This window comes from Mobula hypostoma, chromosome 28 (genome assembly GCF_963921235.1).
Source record: "Mobula hypostoma chromosome 28, sMobHyp1.1, whole genome shotgun sequence".
NCBI lineage: Eukaryota > Metazoa > Chordata > Chondrichthyes > Myliobatiformes > Myliobatidae > Mobula > Mobula hypostoma.
Window position 1 is genome coordinate 22,081,952 of NC_086124.1, and position 20,033 is coordinate 22,101,984.

General features: G+C 54.1%; 1 protein-coding gene across 6 annotated transcripts in view; it reads right to left on the bottom strand.

Annotated features, from left to right (window-relative positions):
* Positions 1–20,033, bottom strand: part of ptpn18 (protein tyrosine phosphatase non-receptor type 18) — a 65,143-nt gene that overhangs the window by 19,210 nt on the left and 25,900 nt on the right. For 5 of the 6 annotated variants that reach the window (XR_010016305.1, XM_063035070.1, XM_063035069.1 and 2 more), the window contains exons 2-10: positions 19,468–19,573; positions 16,620–16,696; positions 16,226–16,321; positions 12,732–12,770; positions 12,320–12,388; positions 11,742–11,804; positions 7,159–7,301; positions 5,486–5,552; positions 3,086–3,163 (exon numbers count right to left, since the gene is read on the bottom strand). Coding sequence is in view for 5 of the 6 variants with exons in the window: in XM_063035070.1 (XP_062891140.1) it covers positions 3,086–3,163; positions 5,486–5,552; positions 7,159–7,301; positions 11,742–11,804; positions 12,320–12,388; positions 12,732–12,770; positions 16,226–16,321; positions 16,620–16,696; positions 19,468–19,573 (738 nt within the window). In the remaining variant the exon portion in view is untranslated. The remainder of the gene's footprint in view (positions 1–3,085; positions 3,164–5,485; positions 5,553–7,158; positions 7,302–11,741; positions 11,805–12,319; positions 12,389–12,731; positions 12,771–16,225; positions 16,322–16,619; positions 16,697–19,467; positions 19,574–20,033) is intronic. The other variant, XM_063035072.1, reaches the window with a different exon arrangement.

A 20,033-nucleotide genomic window follows, 5' to 3' on the forward strand; every position in this document is an offset into this window, starting at 1 on the left:
GTGTCTGACCCCGGGAGTATGTGATGGGACGGTGCGGAGGGAGTTTCACTCTCTGTCTGACCCCGGGAGTGTGTGATGGGACGGTGTGGAGGGAGTTTCACTCTGTGTCTGACCCCGGGAGTGTGTGATGGGACGGTGCGGAGGGAGTTTCACTCTCTGTCTGACCCCGGGAGTATGTGATGGGACGGCGTGGAGGGAGTTTCATTCTGTGTCTGACCCCGAGAGTGTGTGATGGGACGGTGCGGAGGGAGTTTCACTCTCTGTCTGACCCCGGGAGTATGTGATGGGACGGTGTGGAGGGAGTTTCACTCTCTGTCTGACCCCGGGAGTGTGTGATGGGACGGTGCGGAGGGAGTTTCACTCTCTGTCTGACCCCGGGAGTGTGTGATGGGACGGTGCGGAGGGAGTTTCACTCTCTGTCTGACCCCGGGAGTGTGTGATGGGACGGTGTGGAGGGAGCTTCACTCTCTGTCTGACCCCGGTAGTGTGTGATGGGACGGCGTGGAGGGAGTTTCACTCTCTGTCTGACCCCGGGAGTGTGTGATGGGACGGCGTGGAGGGAGTTTCACTCTCTGTCTGACCCCGGGAGTGTGTGATGGGACGGCGTGGAGGGAGTTTCACTCTGTGTCTGACCCCGGGAGTGTGTGATGGGACGGCGTGGAGGGAGTTTCACTCTCTGTCTGACCCCGGGAGTGTGTGATGGGATGGTGTGGAGGGAGCTTCACTCTGTGTCTGACCCTGGGAGTGTGTGATGGGATGGTGTGGAGGGAGCTTCACTCTGTGTCTGACCCCGGGAGTGTGTGATGGGCCGGCGTGGAGGGAGTTTCACTCTGTGTCTGACCCCGGGAGTGTGTGATGGGACGGTGTGGAGGGAGCTTCACTCTGTGTCTGACCCTGGGAGTGTGTGATGGGATGGTGTGGAGGGAGCTTCACTCTGTGTCTGACCCCGGGAGTGTGTGATGGGCCGGCGTGGAGGGAGTTTCACTCTGTGTCTGACCCCGGGAGTGTGTGATGGGACGGTGTGGAGGGAGTTTCACTCTGTGTCTGACCCCGAGAGTGTGTGATGGGACGGTGCGGAGGGAGTTTCACTCTGTGTCTGACCCCGGGAGTGTGTGATGGGACGGTGTGGAGGGAGTTTCACTCTGTGTCTGACCCCGGGAGTGTGTGATGGGACGGTGTGGAGGGAGTTTCATTCTGTGTCTGACCCCGAGAGTGTGTGATGGGACGGTGCGGAGGGAGTTTCACTCTCTGTCTGACCCCGGGAGTGTGTGATGGGACGGTGCGGAGGGAGTTTCACTCTCTGTCTGACCCCGGGAGTGTGTGATGGGACGGTGCGGAGGGAGTTTCACTCTGTGTCTGACCCCGGGAGTGTGTGATGGGACGGTGTGGAGGGAGTTTCACTCTGTGTCTGACCCCGGGAGTATGTGATGGGACGGTGCGGAGGGAGTTTCACTCTCTGTCTGACCCCGGGAGTGTGTGATGGGACGGTGTGGAGGGAGTTTCACTCTGTGTCTGACCCCGGGAGTGTGTGATGGGACGGTGCGGAGGGAGTTTCACTCTCTGTCTGACCCCGGGAGTATGTGATGGGACGGCGTGGAGGGAGTTTCATTCTGTGTCTGACCCCGAGAGTGTGTGATGGGACGGTGCGGAGGGAGTTTCACTCTCTGTCTGACCCCGGGAGTATGTGATGGGACGGTGTGGAGGGAGTTTCACTCTCTGTCTGACCCCGGGAGTATGTGATGGGACGGTGCGGAGGGAGTTTCACTCTCTGTCTGACCCCGGGAGTGTGTGATGGGACGGTGCGGAGGGAGTTTCATTCTCTGTCTGACCCCGGGAGTGTGTGATGGGACGGTGTGGAGGGAGCTTCACTCTCTGTCTGACCCCGGGAGTGTGTGATGGGACGGTGCGGAGGGAGTTTCACTCTCTGTCTGACCCCGGGAGTGTGTGATGGGACGGTGTGGAGGGAGTTTCACTCTGTGTCTGACCCCGGGAGTATGTGATGGGACGGTGCGGAGGGAGTTTCACTCTCTGTCTGACCCCGGGAGTGTGTGATGGGACGGTGTGGAGGGAGTTTCACTCTGTGTCTGACCCCGGGAGTGTGTGATGGGACGGTGCGGAGGGAGTTTCACTCTCTGTCTGACCCCGGGAGTATGTGATGGGACGGCGTGGAGGGAGTTTCATTCTGTGTCTGACCCCGAGAGTGTGTGATGGGACGGTGCGGAGGGAGTTTCACTCTCTGTCTGACCCCGGGAGTATGTGATGGGACGGTGTGGAGGGAGTTTCACTCTCTGTCTGACCCCGGGAGTGTGTGATGGGACGGTGCGGAGGGAGTTTCACTCTCTGTCTGACCCCGGGAGTGTGTGATGGGACGGTGCGGAGGGAGTTTCACTCTCTGTCTGACCCCGGGAGTCTGTGATGGGACGGTGTGGAGGGAGCTTCACTCCGTGTCTGAACAGGGAAGTCTGTGATGGGACGGTGTGGAGGGAGCTGTACTCTCTGTCTGTCCCCGAGAGTGTGTGAGGGACGGTGTGGAGGGAGCTTCACTCTCTGTCTGACCCCGGGAGTGTGTGATGGGACGGTGTGGAGGGAGCTTCACTCTCTGTCTGACCCCGGGAGTGTGTGATGGGACGGTGTGGAGGGAGCTTCACTCTCTGTCTGACCCCGGGAGTGTGTGATGGGACGGTGTGGAGGGAGCTTCACTCTCTGTCTGACCCCGGGAGTGTGTGATGGGACGGTGTGGAGGGAGCTTCACTCTCTGTCTGACCCCGGGAGTGTGTGATGGGACGGTGTGGAGGGAGCTTCACTCTCTGTCTGACCCCGGGAGTGTGTGATGGGACGGTGTGGAGGGAGCTTCACTCTCTGTCTGACCCCGAGAGTGTGTGATGGGACGGTGCGGAGGGAGTTTCACTCTCTGTATGACCCCAAGAGTGTGTGACGGGACAGAGATCTCTGGGGTCGGTGCGGGGCTTATTGGGTAAGTTGGCGATCACCGTGCTGGTTGGGAACCAGAATGTGATGAAAGACGTTCACAGGGGTCTTGGGGTCTGAAGGTCCCTGGGGTGCCAATAACCTTGTGATCTCTCACCTTAGTCTGCACTGCCGCTGGTCTCTGTCGTCTCATCTCGCGTACAATGTCCAGAATAGTGAACTCCTCGCTGACCAGCTGTGTGTGAGGGAGAGAGACGAGGGATGGTGAGAGGGGCGGAGGGGAAAATGGGGGTGGGGAGGAGAGGGTGAGAGGGGGTGAAAGACAGAAGGTGTGGAAGGAAGTGGGGTGGGGAAGAGGGGGGAGATTGGGGGGTGAGAGAGGCAAATGAGGGGAGAAGGAGAGAGGGCAACATAGAGAGAGAGACAGAGGCACTCAACGGATGAACCAATCTGATGGAAGACCCTGGCTTCCTGAGCAGGACCCGTTGAGGGACAGGAAGCGGAAACCGTTGACGTTTCAGGCCGAGGCCCCGCAGCTGGGCTGAGAGTCGGGGTGGGAAATGGACTGAGGACGGTCAGTCATGGGTTAACGATCGTCACAGGCACCGAGAACACAGTGAACTGGTTTTGTGTACGTGACTTCCTGACAGATCGAACCACACGCTGGGATATCGAGGTAGTTGAACAGAACGCAGAGTACCATGCTGCAGGCACAGAGAAAGTGCAGTACAGGTAGACATATACGGTGCAAAGGCCAATTTATACTTCTGCGTCAGATCAACGCCATAGGTACGGCGTAGCTGCGTATTCTACGCCATACCCTACGCCGTAGCCTGACGCGCACCTCCCCAAAAATGTAACTATGTGTCGCGGTGACGCAGACCGCAACAACTTGTGTTTGGTCCGCTTGGTAGCATCGCATTTCCTCCTACGCTGCAATAGCTTCCCACTGGGCGACTGAAGGGCAGGGAAGGAACTCTGGCTGCAATGCTTTACAGACCTTCGAAATTATGGAGGACCCTGTGCTTGACGCCAGTTTGTCAGTTCTGTCCTGACGAAGGGTCTCGGCCCGAGACGTCGACTGTACCTCTTCGTACAGATGCTGCCTGGCCTGCTGCGTTCACCAGCAACTTTGATGTGTGTTGCCAGTTTGTAGCTAGCTGCTACAGCCTGTTGACTTCCACCTGAAGCTAAAACTCGAATGGTGATTGCCAGTCACTGTGCGTACACTGATGCGAAATAAATGGTTGGAGACGATGAACCAAATGGTCAAATCTACCCGCCGACATCTGGAAATATTTGAAATGCAGTTCCTCGTCCATGTCTCTCAGTGGCCGGACAAACACAGAAAATTCACCCTCCTTCAGTTTCAGTCGCCATTGTTTGAAGTTTGAGTTTCTTCGTGTTGAGTTTCAACACCAAGAAACTCAACGCAGTGGCATAGAAACCCCACCGCCAACTTGCGTTTTGGCGGTGAATTGCAGAGCGACACAGACACACCAACGCACAAGTATAAATGCTCACAACGGCGTAGGCTACTACGCAGAAGTATAAATCAGCCTTAAGGGCCTCGACGAGCGCGACAGGGTGATCAGATGTTTGTCTGGTGAGAAACGAGGAATGGGGCCTTTGGAGAGGGTGCAGAATGGGGGTTCACCAGGATGCTCACTGGATTAGAGGGTGCGAGCTAGCGGGAATTCTCTGCGGTTTCTCGCGGTCTCGGGTGGACCAGTTGCCGTGCCAAGCCGCGACATGTGCTTTCTGCAGCGCATCGACAAAACTTGGCGACAGTCTCTAGGGATGTGCCAATGTGGGAGGGGCGAGACAGGGCCCCGTAGGCCAAGGGAGACAGGTAGATGGAACCAGAGAGCTGCTTAAAACTCTGGCTAGGCCGCACTTGGGGTCTTGTGTTCGATTGTGGTTGCCCCCTTTACAGAAAGGATGTGGGGGATTTGGAGAGGGTACAGAAGGGGTTGACCAGGACCAGAGGGTGTGAGCTGTAAGGGCAATTGGATTGTTTTAAGGAAACTTGGGTTATTTTCTCCAGAGCGGCAGAGACCTGGGGGAGCCCTGATAGAGGTATAAAAGATTATGAGAGGCTTAGATGGGGCAGACATTCAGAATCAGTCCGCAGGATGGAAACGTTCACTGGCAGACAGCATGTGTTGAGGAATTCGAAGGAGGTGTGAAGGGCAAGTTTTTACTTTGCTCAGGGAGGTGGGTGCCTGGAATCTGGTGCCAGGGAGGTGGGAGAGGCGGATATGAAGAGGCTCTTCGGCAGACTGGTGAATGTGTCGGGGCTGGAGGCAGGCAGAGGTGGTTTAGTTCAATTCGGCCCGGTGCTCAGCACAGACCCGGTGGGCCGAACGGCCTGCTCCTGTGCTGGTCCTGTGTTCACGTGGTTTGGTTGTAGACGACCCTGCAGAGACACCACGGGGACCCGTCCTGCCAGAGGCGGTGGGAACAACGGACCGGGGGGGTGGGGGATGGGGACGGAATGGACAGGAAAGGGGACCGAGTTCGGTGTTAGGACAGCTTTCCGGAAGCGATGAATCACCTGGTTGAGCAACAGGTCGCGGACGTAATCCACGGTGCAGATCACTCCCGTCCGCCCACAGCCTGCACTGAGATACAAACACACACACTCAGGGCAAAGAACAGCTTTAAGCACACACCCTCCCCACACCCCTCCCTGTCTCTGTGACCCCTCCCTGTCTCAGTGAAACCCTCCTCCCTCCCCTACACCCCTCCCTGTCTCAGTGAAACCCTCCTCCCTCCCCTACACCCCTCCCTGTCTCAGTGAAACCCTACACCCCTCCCCATCTCTGTGACCCCTCTCTCCCCTACACCCATCCCTGACTCAGTGACTCTTTCCCTCCCCTACACCCCTCCCTGTCTTAGTGACCCTTTCCCTCCCCTACATCCCTCAGTGAAACCCCCCTCCCTCCCCTACTGCCCTCCCCATCTGTATGAACCCCAGGTTCATAACGTTGGTCCACAATCTGACGGGACGGTGAATGCAGCCTCGCTGGCACTCATGAAATCATAGAAATCTACAGCATAGAGGACTATGTGGTAGGGAATTTCTGTTCTTCTAAACTCCATGTACTCTTAAAAGACTCTATTGTATTCCCCTCTACTGTCACCACCGGCAGTGCATTCCACGCACCCCGACTCCGTGTGAAAAACTTACCCCAACATCCCCCTTGTACCTTAAAACTTTGCCCCCTCATGTTAGCCATTTCAGCCCTGGGGAAAAGCTTCTGACTATCCACATGATCAATACCTCTCATCATCTTATGCACCTCTATAAGGTCACCTCTCATCCTCCGTCGCTCCAAGGAGAAAAGACCAAGTTCACTCAACCTATTCTCATAAGGTACGCTCTCCAATCCGGGCAACATCCTTGTAAATCCTCTGCACTCTCTCTATAGTATCCACATCCTTCCTGTAGTGAGGTGACCAGAACTGAACACAGTACTCCAAGTGAGGTCTGACCAGGGTCCTATATAGATGTAACATTACCTCACGGCTCTTGAACTCAATCCCACGGTTGACGAAGGCCAACACACCTTACACCTTCTTAACAACACTGTCAACCTGCGCAGCAGCTTTGAGTGCCCTATAGACACAGACCTCAAGATCCCTCTGATCCTCCACATTGCCAAGAGTCTTACCATTAATATTATATTCTGTCTTCAAATTTGACCAACCAAAAGGAACCACTTCACACTTACCTAGGTTGAAGTCCATCTGCCACTTCTCAGCCTATCAATGCCAGTTCTGCATCCTATCGGTGTCCCGCTGTAACCTCTGACAACCCTCCACACTATCCCCAACACCCCCAACTTTTGTGTCATCAGCAAATTTACTAACCCACCCTTCTACTTCTTCATCCAGGTCATTTATAAAAATCACAAAGAGAAGGGGTCCCAGAACAGATCCCTGAGGCACACCACTGGTCACCGTCCTCCATGCAGAATCTGAACCATCTACAGCCACTCTTTGCCTTCTGTGGGCAAGCCAGTTCTGGATCCACAAAGCAAGGTCTCCTTGGATCCCATGCCTCATTAGTTTCTGAACGAGCCTTGCATGGGGAACTTTTTCAGCTACTGAGGTGCAGTTTGGTCGATGTCCCGTGACCCTGCAGGTGGGTACGGTCCACTTCTGGGAAGGGGTAGGATAACCCCCCCCCCACTCCCGCCACTCCCTCCCTCGCTCACTTCCTACCTGCAGTGCACGCAGATGGGACCCGGTGCCTCGTCCCTCTGCTGGTGAATCAGCTCAATCATCTGCAGGAGCCCGTGCACGTCATCTGGAATGCCATGGTCGGGCCAGGCCAGGTACTGGAATTGCACCACCGTCCTGGTCTCCTGCAAGGAAAAGAGGAGCAGTATATGAACCCAAGTAGGTCACAAGTGTCTCCGAAAAACCCTAAACACCCTGGCAGACGCACAAAGCGAGAATTCAAGGGAATTCTTAGAAGCTTGGTTCTCAATGGAAGACTATTAACAAACATATGAAAGTTGATCCAATTTTCCAACCGACGCATCCATGGGATCGGGGCCAAGGGGTTAGCCATGGACACAACCAACAACACCAGACGACAAAGCTGTAGTTTCCTGAATCCTTCTGGGTGCATATCACGTCCTGGGCAGCCACTGACGCCAGGCTGACAGTCGCTGAAGAAGGCCGTGGCAAGCTGCTTCTGTCGAAAGATTTGCCAAGAACTATCGTGGTCGTGGATTCACCGTGGTCGCCCACGTCGTACAACGTGGCACACAGTGAACGAACCGTAGAGAGCATCTTGTCTGGACACATCACGGGTCAGTACGGCAGCTGCTCTTGCCTGTGGCCGTAAGGAACCGCAGAGAGTTGTGGACGCAAGCGGAAACCAGCCCCCCCCCTCCGTGGACTCTGTTTACACTTCAGTAAAGCTGCTGAATCAAAGATCCCCTACCCACCACAGGCATCCTCCCTTCTCCCCTTTCCCCTCTCCCCTCTCCCATCAGGCAGAAAATACAAACTCCTGAAAGCACATCCCAGTGTTATCAGAGTTCTTGAACAGACCTCTTGTACGATAAGGTGGATTCCTGGCCTCATAGTCTACCTTGTTGTGGTCCCTGCACCTTATTGTCCACCTGCACAGCACCTTCTCTGCAGCTGTTACACTTTATTGTCCATTCTGTTATCGTTTTACCTTGTTCTACCTCAATGCTCTGAGTACAGCCATCCTGGAGAATCTACCCAACAAATACGCAACCACAAAGAAAGCACGAACAGCTGCTCTATTTTCTCAGAAGTTTAGAGAGATTCGTGTGTCATTGAAGACTCCGACAGACTTCAACTGGCGTACCTTGGAGACCGTCCTGACTGGCTGCATCACAGCCCAGTGTGGGAACTCCAGAGTACAGGGTCACGAGAGGCTCCAGAAAACGGTGGGAAGCAGCCAGTCCCGTCTCGCGTACAGATCACCCCACCATCATGGGACATCTGCAGGAACATCTTAGGAAAGTGACATCCATTGTCAGGGACCCCAACCATCTGGGACTGCTCATTTCTTGATGCTACCATTGGGCATGAGATGCAGGAGTCTGAAGACCTCCAAGTCCAATGATAGCGAGAGCTTTTCTCCCCAGCTCCATCAGGCAGGAGGTGCGGGAGTCTGAAGTCCCACATCTCATGGTCCCACAACAGTTTCTTCACCACCGCCATCATGCAGGAGGCACAGGAGGCACAGAAAAATGCAGGCTTTGGTTCTTTGCGGGAATGGGACCCGTTCTCGGGGTTTCAAAACCGGCCGCTATTCGACATGCCAAGGGTTTGCCCTGACAGTCTCTCTCGCGTTCCGAAGCCTAAGATCTCGGGGCTCTGGAGACGGGCGGATCGGGGGTCGGTGTCACGTCAGGAGACCCGTGTGTCGTCGGGGAGGCCGGAAAATCTTTCGCTGTGGGCTCGAGGACCCCGAGGCCTTTGCGACCTTCGGACACGGAGCTCGAAAAAAGCGAATAAACGGACTTTTAACATCGTAAACCAACAGGTGGTTGTTATGCCTCCCGCTTGCTGTGAAAATGGGGGACACCTCCCTCTTCCTTATTAGGGAGAGAGAACCTGTGGTTTCTCAAATGTCGGATGAAATACGAAGCCCTTGGGGTAACCCTGGTCTGAGTCTCTGCTATTGCTTAGCACACGCTTGGGCTCGGTGACGGTACCGATGCGCCTCTTTTTTGCTGGTGGCGGGGGGGTTGTTGCTTGCTGCCGCTTACGCGCGGGAGGGGGGAACTGGGGGGGAGTTTGGGGTTCTCACGTTTAACTGTCGTTCATTCTTTGGAGCACTCCTCTGTTTTCATGGATGTTTGCGAAGAAAAAGTATTTCAGGATCTATATTGTAGACATTTCTCTAACATTAAATTGAACTTTTGAACATTTGAAATTCTGAAAGTACTCAGGTCAAGCAGCATCTATAGAAAGGAACAAACAATCAACGCTTCAGACTGAGACAACACACATCAAAGTTGCTGGTGAACGCAGCAGGCCAGGCAGCGTCTCGAGGAAGAGGTACAGTCGACGTTTCGGGCCGAGACCCTTCGTCAGGACTAACTGAAGGAAGAGCTAGTAAGAGATTTGAAAGTGGGAGGGGGAGATCCGAAATGATAGGAGAAGACAGGAGGGGGAGGGATGGAGCCAAGGGCTGGACAGGTGATTGGCAAAAGGGATATGAGAGGATCATGGGACAGGAGGCCCAGGGAGAAAGAAAAGTGGCAGGGGGAACCCAGAGGATGGGCAAGGGGTGTAGTCAGAGGGACAGAGGGAGAAAAAGGAGAGAGAGAAAAAGAATGTGTGTATATAAATAAATAACGATGGCGTTTGAAGGGGAGGTGGGGCATTAGCGGAAGTTTGAGAAGTCAATGTTCATGCCATCAGGTTGGAGGCTACCCAGACAGAACATAAGGTGTTCTTCCTCCAACCTGAGTGTGGCTTCATCTTTTCATCTTTACAGTAGAGGAGGCCGTGGATAGACGTATCAGAATGGGAATGGGACATGGAATTAAAATGTGTGGCCACTGGGAGATCCTGCTTTCTCTGGCGGACAGAGCGTAGGTGTTCAGCGAAATGGTCTCGCCAATATATAGAAGGATGCATTGGGAGCACCGGACGCAGTATATCACCCCAGCTGACTCACAGGTGAAGTGTCACCTCACCTGGAAGGACTGTCTGGGGCCCTGAATGGTGGTAAGGGAGGAAGTGTAAGGGCATGTGTAGCACTTGTTCCGCTTACAAGGGTAAGTGCCAGAAGGGAGATCAGTGGGGAGGGATGGGGGGGACAAATGGACAAGGGAGTCACGTAGGGAGCAATCCCTGCGGAAAACAGAGAGTGGGGGGGAGGGAAAGATGTGCTTAGTGGTGGGATCCCGTTGGAGGTGGTGGAAGTTACGGAGAATAATATGTTGGAGGCTGGTGGGGTGGTAGGTGAGGACCAGGGGAACCCTATTCCTAGTGGGGTGGCGGGAGGATGGAGTGAGAGCAGATGTGCGTGAAATGGGGGAGGAAGGGAAGCCCCTTTCTCTAAAAAAGGGGGACATCTCCCTCGTTCTGGAATGAAAAGCCTCATCCCGAGAGCAGATGCGGCGGAGACGGAGGAATTGCGAGAAGGGGATGGCATTTTTGCAAGAGACAGGGTGAGAAGAGGAATCGTCCAGATAGCTGTGAGAGTCAGTAGGCTTATAGTAGACATCAGTAGATAAGCTGTCTCCAGAGATAGAGACAGAAAGATCTCGAAAGGGGAGGGAGGTGTCCGAAATGCACCAGGTAAACTGGAGGCCAGGGTGAAAGTTGGAGGCAAAGTTAATGAAGTCAACGAGCTCAGCATGCGTGCAGGAAGCAGCGCCAATGCAGTCATCGATGTAGCGAAGGAAAAGTGGGGGACAGATACCAGAATAGGTTTGGAACATAGATTGTTCCACAAAGCCAACAAAAAGGCAGGCATAGCTAGGACCCATACAGGTGCCCATAGCTACACCTTTAGTTTGGAGGAAGTGGGAGAAGCCAAAAGAGAAATTATTAAGAGTAAGAACTAATTCCGCTAGACGGAGCAGAGTGGTGGTAGAGGGGAACTGGTTAGGTCTGGAATCCAAAAAGAAGTATAGAGCTTTGCGACCTTCCTGATGGGGGATGGAAGTATATAAGGACTGGACATCCATGGTGAAAATAAAGCGGTGGGGCCCAGGAAACTTAGAATCATCGAAAAGTTTAAGAGCGTGAGAAGTGTCACGAACATAGGTCGTAAGGGATTGAACAAGGGGGAATAAAACCGTGTCGAGGTATGCAGAAACAAATTCGGTGGGGCAGGAGCAAGCTGAGACAATAGGTCTGCCAGGACAGGCAGGTTTGTGGATCTCGGGTAGGAGGTAGAAACGGGAAGTGCGAGGTGTGGAAAGTATAAAGTTGGTAGCAGTGGATCCCCTGAGCGGATAAAATCGGTGATGGTGTGGGAGACAATGGCCTGGTGCTCCTTAGTGGGGTCACGATCGAGGGGTAAATAAGAGGTGGTATCTGCGAGTTGTCGCTGTGCCTCGGCAAAGTAGAGGTCAGTACGCCAGACTACAACAGCACCCCCTTATCGGCGGGTTTAATAGTAAGGTTAGGATTAGTGCGGATTTGGTTAGGACTCAGACTGAAGCGTCCACTGTTTCGTCCCCTCCGTAGATGCTGTCTGACCTGCTGAATTCCTCCAGCATTTTGTGTGTGTCCTCTGGATTACCAGCATTTCTTGCAGAAAGTTTATTTAAGTAATGTTTGAACTGTTGACTCACCCCAAGCAGGCTGACAGACAGGGTACGGACGTTCATCTCATTGCCCAGAGGCTCCTCTCCCACCTGCAGGCAGAGCGAGACCCAGCGATAGGTTAATGCAGGACGACCAGAGGCAAGGAGAGCGGAGGTGGGAGGGAGGGAACAAAGGATAAAGAGATCGTGGGAGGGGGAGGGAGAAAGGTAAGACAGAATGTATGAGAGAGTGAAACAGAGAGAAAGGGGGGAGAGATAACTGGCTAAAAGGAGAGGTAAACAGGTTAAGAGAGTGAGGGAGGAAGAGCTGGTGAGAGGGAGTGGGAGGGACATATGGATAGAGGGATGTTGGGAGAAAGGGAGGAAGAGAGAGAAAGAGAGATGGAAGGGAGAGAGAGGGAAAAGGGAGAGAGAAATGCACTGGTAAAGAAAGAGAGAAGGAAGGAGAGGAGGGGAAGGGGAAGGGGTAGAGAGATGGGGAAGGAAGAGGGGGAAGGAGAGGAGGGGAAGGGGAAGGGGTAGAGAGATGGGGAAGGAAGAGGGGGAGAGCGGGAGATGGAAAAACAACCCCCTCCACATTCTCCAATTCTGTGCCCAAGACTCACATTAGTGATGATGAAAGGACCAAAGGTCACGGGTTCCTGATCCGTTGCCCAGTAACGTTCACATTTTCTCTGCAAGGAACGGAGAGATTGTGAGAGGGATAAGCAAAGAGAAAGGGGGGAAAAGCTGAAATTGGGAAGGTAGAAACTACCCGGGGTCAGACACAGAGTGAAACTCCCTCCACACCGTCCCATCACACACTCCCGGGGTCAGACACAGAGTGAAGCTCCCTCCACACCATCCCATCACACACTCCCGGAGTCAGACACAGATTGAAGCTCCCTCCACACCATCCCATCACACACTCCTGGGGTCAGACACAGAGTGAAGTTCCTTCCACACTGTTCCATCACTCAGAGATAAACGCAGAGCTAAGACAACACAACCTGCCCCTCATTCCTTCCCCCAACCTACCTTGCCCATTTCCACTTCCCTGCACGCCATGACAATGATCTGAAACACAAGGACCAGCCAGTCAGCACCGTCCCCCTCTCGGCCCCCTGCCCCATGACTTTTGAATCCCGGGTCAGAGAGAGGATGGGAGAGAAGGGGCATTAGAGAAAAGAGGCTTTTGGGGGAGAGGGGCATTGTGTTGGGGGGGAAGGCTGTGTTAGAGGGAGGGGACAGGGCGTTAGAGAGAAGGGGGTGGGGTTAGAGAGAGGGGGTGGGGCTAGACAGAGGTGAGTGGGGTTAGTGGGAGGAGACAGGGTGTTTGAGAGATGGCGGTGGGGTTAGAAGGAGGGGAGTGGGGTTAGAGGGAGGGGGCAGGTTGTTAGTGGGGGTGGGTTAGAGGGAAGGGAGTGGGGCTAGAGAGAGGGGTGTGGGGTTAGAGAGAGGGGAGTATGGTTGGATTGAGGGGAGTGGGGTTGGAGGGAGGGGAGTGGGGTTTGAGGGAGGGGAGTAGGGTTGGATTGAGGGGAGTGGGGTTGGAGGGACGGGACAGTGTGTTAGGGTGTCATTTCTAAGTTTGTACATTTGTTTGATGGTTCTACTATAGCCTGTACTGTGAAGATCAGGGAGTCCTGGAGAGAGGAATTGGGCATTGAACTATCTGAAGCTGCCTGGGACAAGAGTTTGTTTATGATACAGGCTTGCTCTGTTAACAGCAGACACCAACTGATCCAGTTTAAAGTTGTCCACCGTCTCCACTATTCTAAACTCAGGTCGCACAGGATTTACCCTTCTGTCTCGCCAATGTGTGATGTCGAGGGACGGAGGGCACGTTGTCACACACCTTTTGATTTCACCCTTCACTGACTGGATTTTGGTCCAAACTATTTGACTGGAACTCAAAGGCCTATAAGAATCCTTCCCATTGGAAGCTGGTCTCACCATCTTTGGCTGTTTGCAATCCACTCTATGCTTCCCTACAGCCATACAACAGTCTCTGATGCTGGGGATGACTGTCGCTAAAAGAATTATCTTGAGGGAACGGAAATCACCCTCTCTCCCTTCCTTCCAGAGGTGGATGGCTGACATGATCTCAGTCATACAGATGGAGAGACTCAGGTTCTTGAGAACCAATTCAATTATAAAATTTTCATCTATCTGGGATCCATTTCTTGCCTACCTAGATGAGGCCGGGGGCAGATGAGCAATTTCCCCCCAGCTAATCTCTCATGGCCCTCATTCGAGACTTAATGGTTAGCATTTTTGAGCACTCTGTACAACAGGCATCCCTCTAATGTTATGTCCCCTTTTTTTCTTGCTTTTTTTATTTTTACACATTTCTGAGCTTATACGTTCTTGTTGATTTTATTATGTTTTGAAAATTTTGAAAATAAAGTATTGAAAAAAAAGAGAGAAGGGAGTAGGGTCAGAGGGAAGGGTTAGAGGGAAGGGAATGGGGTTAGATGGAGGGGAGTGAGGTTTGATGGAGGGGAGTGGGGTTTGATGGAGGGGAGTGGGGTTAGAGGGAGGGGAGTGGGGTTAGATGGAGGGAGTGGGGTTTGATGGAGGGGAGTGGGGTTAGAGGGAGGGGAGTGGGGTTAGAGAGTAGGGGGTGGGGTTAGAGAGTAGGGAGTGGGGTTAGAGGGAGGGGAGTGGGGTTAGAGGGAAGGGAGTGGGGTTAAAGGGAGGAGAGTGGGGTTAGAGGGAGGGAGTGGGGTTAGATGGAGGGGAGTGGGGTTTGATGGAGTGGAGTGGGGTTAGAGGGAGGGGAGTGGGGTTAGAGGAAGGGGGCGTGGGGTTAGAGGGAGGGGAGTGGGGTTAGAGAGTAGGGGGGGGGTTAGAGAGTAGGGAGTGGGGTTAGAGGGAGGGGAGTGGGGTTAGATGGAGGGGAGTGGGGTTAGATGGAGGGGAGTGGGGTTAGAGGGAAGGGAGTGGGGTTAAAGGGAGGAGAGTGGGGTTAGAGGGAGGGAGTGGGGTTAGATGGAGGGGCGTGGGGTTAGAGGGAAGGGAGTGGGGTTAAAGGGAGGAGAGTGGGGTTAGAGAGTAGGGAGTGGGGTTAGATGGAGGGGAGTGGGGTTAGATGGAGGGGAGTGGGGTTAGAGGGAAGGGAGTGGGGTTAGATGGAGGGGAGTGGGGTTAGAGGGAGGGAGTGGGGTTAGATGGAGGGGCGTGGGGTTAGATGGAGGGGAGTGGGGTTAGAGGGAAGGGAGTGGGGTTAGATGGAGGGGAGTGGGGTTAGATGGAGGGGAGTGGGGTTAGAGGGAAGGGAGTGGGGTTAAAGGGAGGAGAGTGGGGTTAGAGGGAGGGAGTGGGGTTAGATGGAGGGGAGTGGGGTTAGATGGAGGGGCGTGGGGTTAGAGGGAAGGGAGTGGGGTTAGAGGGAGGGAGTGGGGTTAGATGGAGGGGAGTGGGGTTAGATGGAGGGGAGTGGGGTTAGAGGGAAGGGAGTGGGGTTAAAGGGAGGAGAGTGGGGTTAGAGGGAGGGAGTGGGGTTAGATGGAGGGGAGTGGGGTTAGATGGAGGGGAGTGGGGTTAGAGGAAGGGGGCGTGGGGTTAGAGGGAAGGGAGTGGGGTTAGAGAGTAGGGAGTGGGGTTAGAGGGAGGGAGTGGGGTTAGATGGAGGGGAGTGGGGTTTGATGGAGTGGAGTGGGGTTAGATGGAGGGGAGTGGGGTTTGATGGAGTGGAGTGGGGTTAGAGGGAGGGGAGTGGGGTTAGAGGAAGGGGGCGTGGGGTTAGAGGGAAGGGAGTGGGGTTAGAGAGTAGGGGGTGGGGTTAGAGAGTAGGGAGTGGGGTTAGAGGGAGGGGAGTGGGGTTAGAGGAAGGGGGCGTGGGGTTAGAGAGTAGGGGGTGGGGTTAGAGAGTAGGGAGTGGGGTTAGAGGGAGGGGAGTGGGGTTAGAGGAAGGGGGCGTGGGGTTAGAGGGAAGGGAGTGGGGTTAGAGAGTAGGGGGTGGGGTTAGAGAGTAGGGAGTGGGGTTAGAGGGAAGGGAGTGGGGTTAAAGGGAGGAGAGTGGGGTTAAAGGGAGGAGAGTGGGGTTAGAGGGAGGGAGTGGGGTTAGATGGAGGGGAGTGGGGTTTGATGGAGTGGAGTGGGGTTAGAGGGAGGGGAGTGGGGTTAGAGGAAGGGGGCGTGGGGTTAGAGGGAAGGGAGTGGGGTTAGAGAGTAGGGGGTGGGGTTAGAGAGTAGGGAGTGGGGTTAGAGGGAAGGAAGTAGGATTCGAGGCGATGAGACCGGGCATTGGGGCGTGGGAACAGGGCATTTGAGGGAGGGCAGGGGCATTAGACATATGTGGAGAAGTTCAGTGGTCCAAAGAAAGTGTCATGTATTGGTAAAAGGTTGCAGGGCAAAGGTCAATAAAGTGTGTGTGGGAGGGGAAGAGAGATGGTGTTTATTGGATGGGAGATATTACTCGGCAAGGAGGGAGGAGAGAGCAACGGGTGGGTGAGGGCAGAGATCCATCGCTGAAGTGGGTTAGGGGGAGATATCGACCGCCAGAGGGATGTTTGTGTTTCACTCACGGTGACGTGGAACTCCCATATCATCCTCCATAGGTCAATGACGGTGGTTCCAAGGGGTCCCTGTGTGGCGATGTAGGTCGTCTGACCGTCCGCCCCCTGTAGTCAGTCACCGACACACTCAGTCTCCATGGGGACCAGTTCCGAACCTCCCCCTTCACTGCTACCCATTCTACAGCGCGGCACTGTCCATCCTGCACCTCTCTTCCCACAGTGCTCCCTCCTCACTGGCCCCCCCCCCCCCGGTGCACGGCGCTCCCTCCTCACCACCCCTCCCTCCTGGTGCACGCTGCTATCTTCTCGCTGCCCCTCCCACAGTGCGGCACTCCCTCTTTGAAGACCTCCCCAAGTGAGGTGCTTTTTTGTCATCGCCCCTCCCGTGGCGTTCCCTCCTCACCCTAATGAAGTTGGCGTTGATGTAGTCGGAGTATCCCTCCTCTGTCAGCAGTGTCAGGGGCACCCGTGTCTGATCGTCTGCAGAGAGAGGGAGACCCAGGCACGGTCAGATGGGATCTCTCCTTACCTCTGTCCCTCATTCCCTCTCCCTCCCTCCCTCCTTCTTTCCCTCATTCCCTCTCCCTCCACCTTCCTCCTCCTCCCTCCTTCCCTCTCCCTCCCCATCCCTCCCTCCCTTCCACCTCCCTCCTCTTCCCTCCCCTTCTCCCTCCCTCTCCCTTCCCCTCTTCCTCCCCCACTCCCTTCCTCTCTCCCTCCCCTCTCCCTCCCCCTCCCTCCCCTCTCCTTCCCCATTCCCCTAGTCCTTCCCCTCCTCTCTCCCCCTCCCCCCTACTCCCTCCCTCCTCCCTCTCCCCTTCCCCTCCCCCCTACTCCCTCTCCCTTCCCCTCGTGGAGTTCGTTCGACTCATAGAAAAGTACAGCACAGAAACAGGCCCTTCGGTCCATCTAGACGATGCTGAGCCATTTAAGCTATCTACTCCCATCGACCTGCACTGGGACTACAGCCTTACTATTTCCCATGACTAATGAACCTACGTGTGTGTGTGTGTGTGTGTGTGTGTGTGTGTGTGTGTGTGTGTGTGTGTGCGTGCGTGCCTGCGTGTGCGTGCGTGTGTGTGTGTGCGTGTGTGTGTGTGTGTGTGTGTAGGCGTCCAGTGGCAATGCGTGGGGGTTGAGGGGCTGCTATGTATTTGGTGGGTTAATGGGTGGAGTTGTCTTTTCTCACTGCTGCTATCTCAGGTGGAAGGTCCAGGAGCCTCGGGACCCACACCACCAGGGTCAAGAACAGTTATTACTCCTCAACCATCAGGCTCTTGAACAAAATAAGATAACTACACTCATCCATTGAGATGTTCCCACAACCAATGATCTCACTTTAAGGATTCTTTATCTCATTAGCTCATATTCTCGTTATTTATTTGCATGTGCACATTGGTTGATCTTTCATTGATCCTGTTACAGTTACTATTCTGTAGATTTGCTGAGTATGACCACAGGAAAATGAATCTCAGGGTTGTATGTGGTGACATGTATGCACTCTGATAATAAAATTTACTTTCAGCTTTGTTGATCAGTGTGATGGCTTGGGGATCGTAACTTTTTCGGTAGAGTGGTCTTGACGTGGATGCTGCGTAGCCTCTTCTCTGGCTGGATATTTTAGACAGAGAGGTTGGCACACACCCCCTGATCCACCCCACCTCTGGGGAACTTCTACCATTGGGTCCTGGTCCGGGAGCTGCTGGGTGTTGGTCTGCATTGAGCTTTGGTTCAGCAGTGTCCAGCCCCAGGGGCGAGTGGGGTCCTGGCAGCCGAGAGGATCAGCCCGAGAGCTACAGCACAGAGCAGCCCCTTCCGGCCCAACGAGCCGCACCGCCCAGCAAACCACCCACTTAACCCCAGCCTAATCACGGGGCAATCTACAATGACTAATTAACCCAGCAAACTACTCTTTGGGCTGTGGGAGGAAACCGGAGCACCCGGAGGAAACCCAAGCGGTCTTGTGGAGGATGTACAGACTCGAGGCAGCGGTGGGAATTGAACTCGGGACGTCTGTACTGTAAAGCGTCATGCCAACCACTACGCTACTGCGCCACCCCGCAGGATTTGCGAAATCACCCAAGACCCAACCGACAGAGGAATAGATTTATGGTGAGAGGGGAAAGGCGACCTGAGGGGCAACTTTTTCACCCGGAGGGAGGTGAGTGAGTGGAACGAGCTGCCAGAGGAAGTGGCTGAGGCAGGTACTCGGATAGGTACGTGGAGGGGTACGGGCCAAACGCAGGAAGTTGGGACTAGCTGGCTCAGCATTGACTGGTTGATCTAAGTCAGGGGTCCCCAGCCTTTTTGCACTGCGGACCGGTTTAATATTGACAATATCCTTGCGGACCGGCCGACCCGGGGGGCGGGGGGGTGTTGAAATAGGGTTAAGCTCACCTGAACATGTCTTTTACAGTTAGGGTTGCCAACTTTCTCACTCCTAAATAAGGGACAAAAGTAGCAGTCAAATCCTGGGACACTTTACCCCAGGAAAGACTACCATGACCATGAAACCTTGCGCGGGCACCTGTGTGCGCATGCGCGTATGTGCCAAATTTTTTGCCTTCCTCTTCCCGACCATACTGTACATAACTTTATCTCTACTTTATATAGGCGGTGTATTTATTATATCATTCCTGCTTCTACTATATGTTAGTGTTATTTATTTTCGGTTTTATGTGTTATTTGGTATGATTTGTTAGGTTATTTTTTGGGTCTGGGAATGCTCAAAAATTTTTCCCATATAAATTAATGGTAATTGCTTCTTCGCTTCACGCCATTTCAGCACGAACGGTTTCATAGGAACGCTCTACCTTAGCGGGGGAAATACGGGACAAGGGTGGTCCCGTATGGGACAAACCAATTTAGCCCAATATACGGGATGTCCTGGCAAATACGGGACAGTTGGCAACCCTATGTTCAAGTTCAACAGTGCGTGACAGGGAATAAGGAAAGGTGCAGCTGACTCATATCGTTTCCTCATGGCCTGGTAGCACATGCTTTGCGGCCCGGTGGTTGGGGACCGCTGATCCAAGTGCCTGTGTGCATGCTGTGTTGTCCTCTGACTCCACCTTCCATTTCCTGGTCCACCCCAATTCTATTTCCCAAAAGCTGACTGCCCCCCTCCTTCTGTTTCCCGAAAGCTGTGTCTCTTCCTTTCTGGCTTCTGGAAGCAGCACACTTTCCGTTCACGTCGTCTCCCTCTCATCCCTCCCCCACCCTGCCCGCTGGGCGCCCGGGGCTGACCGTACATGGCAAGATGTCCTTGTAACGGTTCTTCTTGGCATTCTCCCTTAGCTTGCCTGCCTTGGTGCTGAGCTCGGCACCCTCGCCAGTCAGTACTGACCTCTTCAGGCTCTGGAGGGGAGGAATGAAAGTTCAAGAGTTCAAAGTAAATTTATTATCAAAGTACATAAATGTCACCATATACAACCCTGAGGTTCATTTTCCTGTGTGCATACTCAATAATAGAGTAATAATCACAATAGAATCAATGAGTGTGGGCATGTGGCCAAGTGGTTAAGGCATTGGACTAGCGACCTGAAGGTTGTGAGTTCGAGCCTCAGCCGAGGGAACGTGTTGTGTCCTTGAGCAAGGCACTTAATCACACATTGCCCTGCGACGACACCGGTGCCAAGCTGTATGGGTCCTAATGCCCTTCCTTTGGACAACATTGGTGTCGTGGAGAGGGGAGACTTGCAGCATGGGCAACTGCCGGTCTTCCATACAACCTTGCCCAGGCCTGCACCCTGGAGAGTGAAGACTTTCCAGGCGCAGATCCATGGTCTCGCAAGACTAACGGATGCCTTATTATTTA